General features: G+C 36.8%; 2 protein-coding genes across 2 annotated transcripts; one reads left to right on the top strand and one right to left on the bottom strand.

The window, feature by feature from the left end:
- Positions 1-1,996: 1,996 nt before the first annotated feature.
- Positions 1,997-8,357, bottom strand: LOC134800544 (transmembrane protease serine 11D-like). The gene is made up of 7 exons (XM_063773029.1): positions 7,750-8,357; positions 6,572-6,746; positions 5,605-5,875; positions 5,421-5,512; positions 5,112-5,175; positions 4,590-4,742; positions 1,997-3,727 (listed from the first exon to the last, which is right to left on the bottom strand). Exons 1-7 carry the CDS (start codon positions 8,231-8,233, stop codon positions 2,825-2,827), a joined length of 2,142 nt encoding a protein of 713 aa, XP_063629099.1. The 5' UTR covers positions 8,234-8,357; the 3' UTR covers positions 1,997-2,824.
- A 264-nt stretch (positions 8,358-8,621) lies between these two features.
- On the top strand, positions 8,622-13,518 carry LOC134800941 (uncharacterized). Its single transcript, XM_063773471.1, has 7 exons — positions 8,622-9,240; positions 9,543-9,696; positions 9,834-10,365; positions 10,756-10,850; positions 11,223-11,283; positions 11,746-11,898; positions 12,896-13,518. The coding sequence occupies exons 1-7, from the start codon at positions 8,727-8,729 to the stop codon at positions 13,331-13,333; spliced, it is 1,947 nt and encodes a 648-aa protein (XP_063629541.1). The 5' UTR covers positions 8,622-8,726; the 3' UTR covers positions 13,334-13,518.
- The last annotated feature ends 289 nt before the right edge of the window (positions 13,519-13,807 follow it).

Raw genomic sequence — 13,807 nt, 5'->3', positions numbered from 1 at the left:
TAAAGAGATAAATGTAGTATTTTATTAGATGTTTAAATATGAACTCAAGTTTGTGAACAGATTGACGAATAATCCTTACTTACTGCGAAATCAATTGTTCACTGGCTTGACGATGGGATAACAACTCCCGAAAATTTTCTTATGATTATTATAAGGAAGGAAATTCTATTTTATCGTGTAACGTATCAAGATCTTTATCTATACTATTTCTATGTCGCTTTCAATGTCATCGTAAAATAGCTTTAAATATAGTTCCCTTAAATCCTTACCTTGATAAGAAAGTCTTTAATATACAAACGACTTTTTAGTACACGGTCCTACTGTCGTCCATCACGTACCTACGCAGTACAACTTCAACACATATTTAGAACGCTTGAAATTATAATATATTTTATCTACACACATATCATAAACTTTCTATGATACCTTCAAAATCCGTAAATAATGGCCCACATTACGATAAACTGTTTTGTTACAGCAAATTTCTTATCTGTGAAAATGTGGTAATAGCTTCATTACTATATCAAAATCGATTTGGTAATGACATTCAAATTTCGAACATCTCTGGAAAAAAAGGCAATTTGATTTGACCCCTATTCTAATATCAGTCGAGATGACGTTTTATTCGAAATCAAATGACAATTGCATACAATATTGACAAATCTCGCTTGTAAGTTGGTATCGGACGATATGGTAATCGACCCCGACTCTAGTTTGTCTTTGAATTAAAAAAAAAACTACGGATGCGTGACATGCGTGAAAAAAGTTTTCATTTGCCGCCATTTGACGTACAGTTTATCTTTTAATTAGTTTGTAAGTAAAAAATAATTTGTTTTGTTGTTTTTAAAGTAACTATAACAAAAGTTTCGTGTAAAATGTACGATAAAGATATTTCGGAGACGCCAGCTCATATCCGCGAGTTCCGCCAGAGAGGAAAGTGCCCCAATGTCGGCTGTAATATGAGGTTAGTGAATATATCATAGAAAGTTTATAATATGTGTGTAGATAAAGCAGTGTATGTAACTGTACATAATTAGGCATTAAAACACTCGTGTGATACTATTATGAAACTCATTTCATAATAGTATCACACGACCGTTCGTTTCATAAACCCACACTCGTATTTTAATTCCTTTCATTATGTAGCAGTCACATAAACTACTATTATTATCATTGGACAACTATAAGTCTATCGAAGTGTTATTTCTGAGTACTGTACTTTAAAGTCATTTGTAAAATAAAGATTAACTAATAGATTGTACGAGTAATTTACACCCACATTGACTTTAAACCGCCTAAATTATCAATATCTACATTATATTTTTGCCACAAACATACGAGTCGATGGGGGATACAATATTAAGAAGCATAAAACAACCTAATAATTCCAATAACCTACTCATTTCGAGGTATTTCGCAGACGAACTGCTTTCGACACCTATTAGAACGGTGATTGATATCAAACGTAATCATTTTGTTTCCTAAATGTTGTTTCATTCATATTATCCGTATTTTTGGAATATTCGAATGAAATATTTGTAATATGCAGTAAAGGGGCTATTCATAAATTACGTCATTTCAAATTAGGGGGGGGGGGGGTCTGGACATCGGATGACGGTAGCATGAAGTAGGAGGAAATGGGGCCATTTGAAGCATGATTTTTGGATGATTATGGGGGGGGGGGATCAAAAATCGTCAAAAATCGATGACGTAATTTATGGACAGCCCCAAAGTATCGTCTGCGTATGCCTCAAACGCACATTGAAAGTTGCCGAGATTTGATCTTTGTGTAAAATAGAACCTCTGAAAAAATCGTAATTGCTTTAGTTGGTTTTAGCAACCTTGTTAATTTAGAGGAAACGTATGAAAAAGTAAATCAAGCATTATAACTAATATATTTAAAGGCAGTTTAACTGTATGAAAGTTCTGAAAGCAGATGTTGGTCACTAAAGATTTACAGTCGGCTGCAGATATAGCTGTCCTCCCCTGAAAACAACTTTCTATGCAAAGGGAGGGTGAACTATCTCTGCAGATTGCACATCGGCTCATGCCAAATCAGAATATAGAAAACACCAATGAGATACAGAAAACAGATAGAAATATTTGTAGACAAATGGTTAGTCTCGGCGACAGTAGTCTACTAATTCTATCCTTACATTGAGTTAGCTAAGCTAGTCTTATCTCTAGTCATTTCATTTCTCTAAGAATTGTAACTAGGTGTCCAGGTTTATAGATCTCAATATTTTGGATATGATTTTCGTTGAATAGTTTTTTATATGTCATTTTTTTAGTCAATATCATCCGGAGAATTTAGAATAGAATCAGTGAAAAACTTGAGTTCCAGAAAAAATATGTTTTCAAACTTGAATTTGTTGTAACATTGAAATAGTTATATTACTTTTGGTTCAGTTTAAGAAAATCCTATTATATTGTATAGATACGTAAAGTGATATATGTTCATAATATACTACATGTTACATGTCTTAACAACGCTCAGTGGATATATTGTTTGAATTTATGTTGAATTGTTGTTTCATATAAAACAATAAAAGTTGTTCCCAATATTCGTTTTATTATCTTTATACAACTTGTAACACACTCCGCAATAAACCTGAAAGCAATCTCGTCAGCATTAACGATAGGATTGATCAAATTGTTATTAGATGCATTTTTTATAACAATTAAACTGGCAAAAAGAGTCTGAATGTTAATAACATGAGGGTCAAGTGACTAAAAACTAACGTCGGGATACAGAGTTTAAAGATGGAATTATAAAGAAAGATATCTAACACACCAATATATTTTACAATAACACTTTGTAGATCTACGTAATATCTACGTAATTAGTTTTCTTGACTTTACCATTATTTTTTAATGGAAGGTCATTAATATGTTCTATTAAGTCTTTAATTCCTTTTGTGAGTTTTATATTTAATTTGTCTGTATTTTTGATACTAATACGTTGAGTAGTCCCACTATTAGACAATATAATAATCGGTTTATTATGACCCGGTCTATTAGTTTTCTTTATAGAAATAGGTTTAACATCTATTTCATATTGAACATCAAACGCTTGAAGCGACCTTGTGGGTTCCTTTGATGTATCATTGGTACCTAAATCCCAGTTCAGCATTCGCGTAACTTGTACCTCACGAGGGACGTCAGAACGTTGTGTCGATGACTCTTTTTCAGTATAATATTCAGGTCGAGCAGTGGTATCTGTTTTAATATCCGGAATGTCAATATTTTCATTATCTTCTGAATTGATGATTCCTGGATCATCAGTTTCGATAATTTTACCGCTTTCAAAAAGTGTCTCAATAAAATTGGTAAAAGCGCCACTTTCGTCATGTGCATCTTCTACTTCTCCCTTTTCCTCGAACAGTGTCGGTCGCTCTGGTGTTACAGTTGAGTGTTCTTGAGAATCATCAGAAAACCTGATCTGATCTACTTCAGAATGCTCCACATCAGTAATTTTAGTACGAGTGGCATCATGCTTTGGTATTTCTAAATATTCATTTTCTTTAATGGAGGGCTTAATTGTCCCATTTGTTTGTTTATCTATAGGCCCATTAAGTATGTCTTTCAAACCGAATTCTCTTTGTAATACCTCTTGAGGATTTTCTAGTTCTAATGCCATCTTATCAAGTTCTGCACTTGGAACGCCGACGTCGATAGAACTAGGAGTTTGAAATGTATGTGGATTAGCCAGTTTACCGTCGGCAATCTAAAAACCAAACGTGGTAATTAATATTTCGTAGATTACATATATCAATTTAACAATAAATTTACATATGTTAGAAACTCCAAATGAATTTTAACTAAACTAACTGGAACGAACTATTTATATTGAAGTGCGTGTAACATCTGAATTACCTCATTATGGTGATAGTGTAACCACCCCTATGAGAATTGATTCTTAATGACAACGATGGAGATAGCAATTATGATGACAATATTTTTTTTACTTATTCTTCTATTGTCAAGTGCTTTGTTAAAAATATACCTACTTACTGGTTATTTTTTTGTTCGTACTGAATCCTGACAATAACCTTTCAGGCTTTAATCTACTAAAGATAAAAGATTTTAAGAAGAAGTAGCGGAATTATCAGTACTTTAAGTAGTAGTACCTAGTAGTACTGTCAAGTGACAATAGATGTAGCACCGACCGGAAAGTCTTATTAATAAAAAAAAAAAAAAAAAAAAAACATTTATTTCTGACCTTGAGTCCATACACTTACACCAAAAAACTAACTATCTTCAAACTAAATTTAACTTAAAACAAAGTTTTGTACGGAACACTAATAATATGAACTAGGTACTATAAATAGTGTTTGACAGGAGCCAGGCACATACACCGGTAATAACCGGTAATATGGCTTATGTTGTTGAGATTAGAGTTTCCGGTCGGTGCTACATCTATTGTCACTTGACAGTACTACTACTGCTACTTAAAGTACTGATAATTCCGCTACTCGATGCTAGATGTCGACTATGAAAATACTAATATTTTTGGTACCAAAACTGATGTATGGAGTGAGCACTCTTGCTTACTATATTTCTATATGCTATAACAACAGTGAACATACCGCAACGCTATCCAAGACTCTTTCGATCCAGTCTGCGTAAAGGCCGATGCGTGTGAAGACTGTGGGCGCGTCGACGCGGCCGCATTTCGGAGAACCGAAGCTGATGACACCCGTTAGCAGGTTGCCCGCCAGCGCAGGCCCGCCGCCGTCATGCTGATTGTTCGAAAACGACATTCATTTATGAGACCAAATAGAATGCGGCAAAAAGCGGCACAGAGCCGAGAGAAACACTCAAAATGACCGAGCTGAAGATTTAAGATCGTCATTTATCCATCCCACTAGTTATCACATGCGATGGAGCCTTAGTAACTGAATATAAAAAAAAGCATTAAAGTTTAATGAAAAATCGAGAATAGCGTATTCTAAAATACTGTATCTACGGGCTGAAGCTAAAAAATACAAAACTCAGCAAAAGTATGTGATGTAAGGAAAGACAGAATCGATTTCGTTTTATTTACGACTATTCCTCTGACACTTGCTCCACTTAATGAATATATTTTTAAAAATGTATGAAGTACTCACATTACAGGCTCCTTCACCACGATCAACAAATCCAGCGCAGAAATTCTTGTCTGAGACATATTCCCTAAAAAGTAGTCATAATTAATTATCAGTAAGAAAACTATAATTTTTATAACAATAGCAAAAAACATGTGGAAGAAACTAAAAAGAAAATAATTTGTTCTGCAATTACGTTAGCAATTGTTCCCAAGCACATCAGCAAAAGTTTTCTGGAATAGATGTCCGTCAGATTTATGGGATAAAAATAAAAGTCCACCTCAAATGAACCCTCTAACTACAAAAACACATAAATTATTGAACATTTGTTACTTGGTGTAAATGTATTTGCATTCTTCTAAATCATAGATGTTTAGGCGGGCTCGAGATAACGGTCGTTCGTCTACTTCACTTTTTTCTGACGGCTAGAAACATAAACAAAATGTTTGAAAAGTTTGACCGGCTTTCTTATATATGAAGGCATTATGCTACTTTTAAGATAATAGATAAAACTTACACCCCTTCGTCCCCACCCCAAAATCATGATATCCTTAACTTTCTTCATTAAACTGAGTTGATCAAATCTATCATACTTCACAGCCACCACTTTTTTCTTTTGAAATCGCAACGCTTTCCGAGTTTTGAGAATAACCAAGTTGTTAGCTAGGGTAGAGCTGTCAAAGTCTGGGTGGAAGAAAAGTCTGTCTATGTTCACTAGGTAGCCCATTTTGGTGACGTAATCACTACTGATGCGTATCTGTACCACGAGCTTGGTATCGTCCCGAGTTCTGTAAAATCCAAAGTTATAGTAAAGCACTGGCGTACATTGCGTGACCGCTTTAAGAAGATTGTACCTACCGTTGAAAAACTCATCTTCAAGATGGCATCGATGAATTGAAAGCAGTGTGTTAACAAAACAACTATTATTTTCGTAGTCGACATCTAGCTTCAAGTATCGGAATTATCAGTACTGCTCCTTCAACTAATTGTGAATACACCCGCGACACACGTGATATTAGTATTACAAGCAGAGTTGAAAATAGAGTTCCGGTTATAATATTAGCTGGAAATTGTTGAGCATTAGACTTTCCGATCGTATAATAGTCGTTTTAGTAACAAAACTGATGTATGGAGTGAGCTGCACTCTACATATGCTTACTTGAGCGTTTCTTTCATTTTTTGCCATTTTTATACATATATTGTGAACTTTTTTTCCACTTTTGTGTTATTTCTACTCAGAATCACGAGCTCTTTCGATTCTAATGGGATAAAAAACGTCCCAGAGTTTTTTCCTACTATGTTACCATTTCCCCATATACTTTTATGGCGGTAACAAAAAGGAAAGTTTGAAAAATGTATGGAAATTTTAGGACACTTTTTTTCTCCTATAAGGATGAAAAGGGCTCGCGATCCTGACTAGAAATAACACAAAAGTGTCAAAAAAAAAAAGAAACTCTCACTTATTTCTGTATGACAGAACTCACGGCATAAGGCAGGAGGCAGCGCTGAGTGCCAGGCTCTCATGCAGCAGCGAGCCGGCGCACACGAAGCGCCCCGCTACGTGCACGCTCACCATGAAAGGGTACCGTGCTATGCCGGTGCTACTGCCTTTGAAAATCCGTCGACTTTCCAGGGCCACTTCCTGACTAGAGTTGGAGTCTGCATCCATATACAGATTAAAATACAATACATTATAATTCGGCAGACATGTCTGCCGGATGCATGATGACAGATGGACCAAAATAGCCACTAGCTAGCATCCCCAGGGTAGTCGTGGCAGAGGCAGACCGAGAAAGAGATGGCGGGACGACTTGGATGCATTCCAGCGGGATTTGGTTTTGCTCAGCACAGGGAGGATTAGAAAGGGAGAGGGGAGGCCTTTGCCCAGCAGTGGGACACATTCATCGTCATCATCTCAGCCATAAGACGTCCACTGCTGAACATAGGCCTCCCCCTTGGACCTCCATACGTGCCGGTTGGAAGCGACCCGCATCCAGCGTCTTCCGGCGACCTTAACAAGATCGTCTGTCCATCTCCACTCGAGCACTTTTCGACCCCATCGGCCATCTTCTCTGCGTGCAATGTGGCCTGCCCATTGCCACTTCAGCTTGCTAATCCGGTGGGCTATGTCGGTGACTTTAGTTCGTCTACGGATCTCCTCATTTCTGATTCGATCACGTAGAGAAACTCCGAGCATAGCCCTCTCCATAGCTCGTTGAGCGACTTTGAGTTTTGAGATGAGGCCGATAGTGAAAGACCACGTTTCGGATTCGGCGGTTGACCTCTTTCTCGAAGTTGGACCTACCTAATTGGACTACTTGTCCTAGGTAGATGTACGAGTCAACAACTTCGAGTACCGAGTTCCCAACAGAGACTGGGATGGGCACAACATTGGCATTTGACATAAGTTTCGTCTTGTCCATGTTCATTTTCAAGCCCACCCGTTGTGAAACTCGGTTGAGGTCATCGAGCATCATGCTGAGTTCCTCCATCGACTTTGCCATGACTACGACACACATAGACTATGGACACATTCATAGGCTAATAAAAATAAAAATAAAACATTATAATTACTCTTTACGACGTAAATGATTACATTGCAGACTTGCTTAAATTAAGGGATTACTTAGCATTACCATTTAATTTTCTCTATAATACTTACTCCATAACGTATAATCTTTCGGAGTGAGTGTTTTCGTTGTGACATTATACCCTTTTGTCAGATTTGTTAAATCTGCGAAGTTGTCGAGCTGAAGAGAAGCTTTATTCTCATTGTGACTGCTGTCCTTCTGTGTAACAGCATATTCTCTTATCATTTCATCAATGACTTCGTTAACGCCAGTAATTTGATCAGCCATTTCATCGCTTATATTTGTTTTAATATTATTGTGCATTTCTTTATGTTTTTCATAGTTTTTGCGAAGCACGCCTTGCACAAAATTCTGCATAATCACGTATTCTTCACTATTCTTGGGTTGAATAAGCGTTTGGTTGATTTTCAAAGAAATAAATAAATCATCTACTACAGCAAATATTCTGTCGCTAACTTCTTGAGTTACATCATATGTGTCTATGATTTTAACAGTAATGCTTAAATTGCCTAGCGAAGAAATTATAATGAAAGTAATAGCTGCAAATTTTGTCATAGTTTATTATTAAAATGGATTTAAAATAGTGTATTTAGACAACTAGTTTCTATGAATTATTAATAAATAACTTTACACAAATAGTTTGTTTATACAACCTAATCATATCCTCAATCGCTTTCATATTTCGAAATTTCAATTTAATGTAAATAACTTTATAGGTACTTAAGATAAGCTACATTACTTATTTCATCACTTTGTCATTATACTAGTAGGTAGGTAAGGTACCTACATAACTTATGTACCTACTCACTTATTTGATTTCGAAACGTTAAAACAACAATAAAATATGTACTTTGCTTCCTGATAAAAGTTATTGACTTAGATGTATTAATATTACGAAAACACATATTGCAACATACCGTTAGAAACCTATATTTACGACTTGCAATAAAACAATTCATACAAAGAAAAGACTTTAATGTGGTAACATTTTACAATTTACTTAAAGGTTTCAAACATTTGTTATAATTTTTCAATAATCGATATCTTCATGGTGATCATCCAATTTTGGGCTATCGTCTGTTTCTTCAACGCAACTCATGGTTTGAAACAGTGGCTGCCATACCCCATAGTAACATCACCCTTCGTTTATGATGTTCACCAAAAACTTTCGAGTCAGGAATTAAAAACAGACAATGATAAAGAATCAGCTGAAGTATTGACTAAAGATAAAGAAAACTACTTCACTAGGCTGACTCCTGTAGAAAATGAAAGTAGTAAAGAAGTAACCAAACCAACAATAACCGATATCACATATAACTATAGTAATTTAGTTTTAACGACAGCGATAAACGGATTTCGTAAAGAAATGTTTACTTCAAATTTAAATATAATACAAGAAGATGACTTTATTAAGAAAACTTTAAGTGCGACTAAATTTCCTAAGAAGCCACACCGAGTTACTGAGCGTTATCAGAAATCAGAAGATTTTTTCCAAGATAGGGATTTCACAAGAAGCGAATCAGATTCACGAGAAACAAGTACCGAGGAAAATCATTACAGGGGTGAGATTACAGTCCTATTAAAAATTCCAATTATTGCTTAATTTACCGTTTATGATAACTTCTTAATACCTCTACGAAGATATCAATATCATCTATACTTGACCATTGTCAACACATTCGCACGTTCGATCTGCTGACTTTAGTAGGCATGTGTCTACCCGACGTGAAAGAGAGCCTATGCACATCTGCTGTGGGATCAGTAGATAGAGATAGCATTTAACAAATGATATGACGTATTTCATTATCTTTGTACTTATCTTCTTCAAATTCACAAATTAATTCCTTAAATTATTTATCCCCAGTGCACACTCCCGCTCGACGCATCTTCCGCGGACACAAAACGAAGATCAAGCACTTTCCTTTCTTGGTGACCGTTCACGTGTTAGGCCGGTTCGTGTGTGGCGGCACTATCATCAAATCCGACCTGGTCATAACCGCCGCCAGTTGTTTGAAAAGGTAAATAAGTAAATAGTGGATTTTTTGCTTTGCTAATAGAACAATTAAGAGTATGCATGTTTAAAGATTCGGGGGGCCTTGTGGCTCTAGCCGTGCTCTAGCCTTATGCTGAACCACTTATCTAACTTTGAATGCAGGTGGCAAGAATGGATACGTCGCACCAGCACTACACCAGAAGCGACCACCACTGATGAGACCACAACCGATACAATCACGACCGATACAATCACGACCGATACAATCACGATCGATACCGATGCAACCATCGCTGATAGAACTGAAACTATCCTTTTTGAGACCACTACAGAGACACTAAACGACAATAAAATAATGATTAACTCGGACGAATCAGGCAAAAGCTCGAGCTACGAAACTTATCCACCAAAGACAGTCGTCACGGAAGAAACCTCTACACCTCAAACTCTTGGTCTCCTCTCTGTTCGCATTGGCACGAACTATTACAGATTAGAGGGAAAGGTGGTCCAAATCACAAATGTTTACTTTCACCCTTCATACGATGAGGAAAATTTGCAAGACAACCTGGTCATCATGAGACTGGAGAGACACCTCATCTTCGAAAGGAGGAGAGTACGCAAGATAGAGATCAGTACCGACGGTGATGTGCCCGAGGGTACTGAAGTGACCATTGCTGGTTGGGGTGCTAAGACTGTAAGTAACTAAGTATAGGTACTTCAACCTAGAATCTCTAAAAATACTTAAAATTATGGTGGTGTGATGATTGAATGAATGAATGAAATCGTTTATTCACAATGAACATATAGTAACATAAGATCTTAATTTAAATACATTGCTTCCCATTATACATTCAGTCAAGATAGACATGTGAAAATATTTGTCAGTGATATACCGATGCCTATAGTCACTCAGTCGTTTAAAGTTAGATACAATTACATGATTAATTACAATTTTCGCAAATATTTATAATATTAGGTAGGTAATTAATTTAGTAACAAGTCAATGAAGTAATAATATAAATTACTTTATTGACTTGATTAATTTTAAAAGTAGGAATAGTTTTCTAATGTAATTTTTTTTCAGTACCACAACAAAATCTTTAACGCTTTATGGAATTTGATCCACAAGGCTGTCTTGACAGTCAGTCCTCAAGAAGAGTGCGTAGATACATATACTGAGTAAGTATACACTTTAACTACCCTACTTTACTTTACATTTTACCTATTCAAGCTGAGACCAGAAGAAAATAAAATTAAATAAAAATTAACTATTATCATACCGTTAGGTGACAACCAAAACTTACTAATTGCCACCACAAGTTCATAGCCACAGTGAACCGTATAATAACCAAAATAAGGTTGATTTCTGTAATATTATTTTTTAGGAATTACATAGTGAGTTTTGGTTGTCATCTTTCGAAATACCATTGTTTCCACCAAATGTATGGCGGTCGGCAACAACGTCGAGTGCATTTCGTGACCGCACCAGCTAAGTATCAATGTTATTACAAATAATTACCTACTTACTTGTTTGTTTTAACAACTCTACAGGAACTTCGTGAGAACAACGAACTTTTGTGCGCTCAGTGAACATCACGAGGGAGCATGCAATGTAAGATGACTATTTTTCTCCTTCAAATGGCTCTATCAATCTATCGCAGCCAACCATACAACCCGAGTGCCGCTTTTTAGGTGGTCCGACAAGTAACGTCAATTTTAAGCAAATTCATCTTGCGTCCCTGGGCTACAAGACAAAGCCGTCTTTGTGGTCCTCATAGTTAAAACAAAAGGCTGAGTATGGCTTTTATATCATCTTCGTTAATTTCTACTGCTTTTTATTATGGAATAGGTGTTCTAAAAATATACCTCCTATTTGCTTAAGGGGCGATCACAGCAGAGGGCCTACAGCGAACCACGGTCGACGTGTTGCCTCTCTGTGGCACTTGTACATTCGTACGTAAGTGTGATAGGATGGCAACACGTCGAACAAGCCCTCAGGTAAACTTTTTCTTGCTTGAGAACGGCTTGCTGGTTATACCAGCAATACATATACCTCTATAACTCTCGATCACAGGGCGATGGAGGTAACCCTGCGGTGGTCGATGGGGTGCTAGTGGGTGTTGTCAGTTTTGGCCCCCCTAACTGTGGGCAATGGGACGCTCCTACAGTCTTCACCAACGTTGGCTACTACGCAGACTGGATTCAAGAGATCATGGACATGTCCCTGGTATTAATAAATTACTTACTCCGTTGGCTCAGCGACCCAAAATGAGACTTGGCCTCCGACACAAGACAGCGCCACTTTTCTCGGTCCTGTGCGAACTCTCGCCAATTGTTGACTCGAAGTTCGCGCACTCGAAGCCTCCACCATGTCGCACCAGCGATATCCGTGAGATCGAAGACCTAGTGGCTGAACCTAACATCATCATCATCATCATCATCATCAGACTAAAGCTCACAGACTCCGTTGGTATTAATAAACATCTGTCAAAAATATTACGACTGGGCAATGTTTAGGAAGCGAAGTTGCTGATAGATTGACCATTTAGTACGATTCCCACAGAACGGGTGGAGTCGGAGCGCATTTCACATTTGAACAGCCGCAAGCCGGTCGACTCCTCGCGGACGGGGACGGCTCCGGACGGACTCCATCGCTTCTGCCAAACATAATGGTATAAGCACATCGAAAATGCGCTCCGGCGCAGCCCGACTCCAGCCGGTCGATGGGAATCGTACATTATACTAGATATATATAATGTACGATTCCCACCGACCGATTAATCGTACTAGATAAATAATAATACTACAAAACCAATTCCGTTGCGCTTTAGACTGGCAATCTAAATATGTGGGTTGAATCACGTTAGCCTAAATTCACTTTTTAATTGTGATAGATCTGGTATGTACAATTTATAGATTTTAATGTGGTACGTTTCACAATAAAAAAAGATAAATCTATTAAAATGCGTTGATTGGTAGGTACATATAGTAACTAGGTAGCTATTAACAGAAATATAAATCATTAATAATATGTTACACAACGAAGGCCGCAAAAATATCTGACACGATCTTATTTGTGCAGCCATAAGAACGTGTCACATATTTTTGCGGCCTTCGAAGAGTAACATATTATTTCAGGTGACTGTTCCAAAATACCGTCAAATGTCTACCTTATCCCATTGGGTTCTAACCCAAATGGCATACAGTTTATTGTTTTTTTTTAGGAATCATCATCATCGGATGAAAGTACAAGCACCGAAGAAACAACAACAGATACAACAACAGAAACGACCACCGAGTGTGCTGGTTGGAGTGGTTGGACAAGGAAACCTACCGCAACCACGGAACCTACACATGTAGACACCACAACCACGGAACCTACTCCTGTAGACACCACAACCACGGAATCTACACCTGTATACTATGATGTTGATGTTAGTAACAAAGACGAACAAGATCTCGCGAACTTACGTACTTTTCGTAGGAGAAAGTTTGAAGATGTAAAATTAAGAAGGAGATTAAGAGTAGTAGAGATTGATGATAGTGAGGAACATAGTACAACGATGGTTCCATTGGACAATACTCTTCCGAAAATATCTACCTTAAGTGAATCAGGTACAACCATTGAAAGAATGTTCTTACTAACGCCTAATAGAATTTAGATCACACATTTCCACACATTTCCAAACTATTTTCATAATTGATAAGACCTTACTTTACTAACGGTTTCTAAAATTATATCGTATTACAATCTATAAATTGGAAGATAGTTTGAAGTAATGACGACAACAAAGCAAAAATTGAATTAAATGTGTTACGTATTAAATAAAAAACAAATAAAAATGATAATTGATTTTCGTTGTTTTATTTATAGGTATGCGATATAATACCAACATAATATTATAAAATTGTATAAACGATTCACTAACAACATCTGCGAACAACACAGCAAATACCTACTACTAGCCCTTATTAGATATCTACCTACTAAAGGTGCCTCAAAGTTTGGGGTGATTGAATAGCTAAGTTAAAATATGTACCTACATGGTAAAAACTGTTACCTAAATAAATAGTATTTTATACAATCGTGATATAATAGAGAGCTTTTAAGTCGAGTACCGTGTTTAGGCCACTCA

The sequence above is a fragment of the Cydia splendana genome, chromosome 20 (genome assembly GCF_910591565.1).
Source record: "Cydia splendana chromosome 20, ilCydSple1.2, whole genome shotgun sequence".
NCBI classification, from domain to species: Eukaryota; Metazoa; Arthropoda; class Insecta; order Lepidoptera; family Tortricidae; genus Cydia; species Cydia splendana.
The sequence above is the reverse complement of the archived record's forward strand: the minus strand, read 5'-3'. Positions and strand labels throughout refer to the sequence as shown.

What these genes read in the sequence shown, in the direction of transcription:
- LOC134800544 (XM_063773029.1), bottom strand. Translation starts at nt 8,233, where the DNA reads ATGACAAAATTTGCAGCTATTACTTTCATTATAATTTCTTCGCTAGGC. An exon ending in GAAAGATTATACGTTATGGA is followed by an intron (nt 6,747 to 7,749) that starts GTAAGTATTATA and finishes ATATGGATGCAG; the next exon opens with ACTCCAACTCTAGTCAGGAA. An exon ending in GCTGCCTCCTGCCTTATGCC is followed by an intron (nt 5,876 to 6,571) that starts GTGAGTTCTGTC and finishes TGGATTTTACAG; the next exon opens with AACTCGGGACGATACCAAGC.
- LOC134800941 (XM_063773471.1), top strand. Translation starts at nt 8,727, where the DNA reads ATGGTGATCATCCAATTTTGGGCTATCGTCTGTTTCTTCAACGCAACT. An exon ending in ATCACGAGGGAGCATGCAAT is followed by an intron (nt 11,284 to 11,745) that starts GTAAGATGACTA and finishes TCTCGATCACAG; the next exon opens with GGCGATGGAGGTAACCCTGC. An exon ending in AGATCATGGACATGTCCCTG is followed by an intron (nt 11,899 to 12,895) that starts GTATTAATAAAT and finishes GTTTTTTTTTAG; the next exon opens with GAATCATCATCATCGGATGA.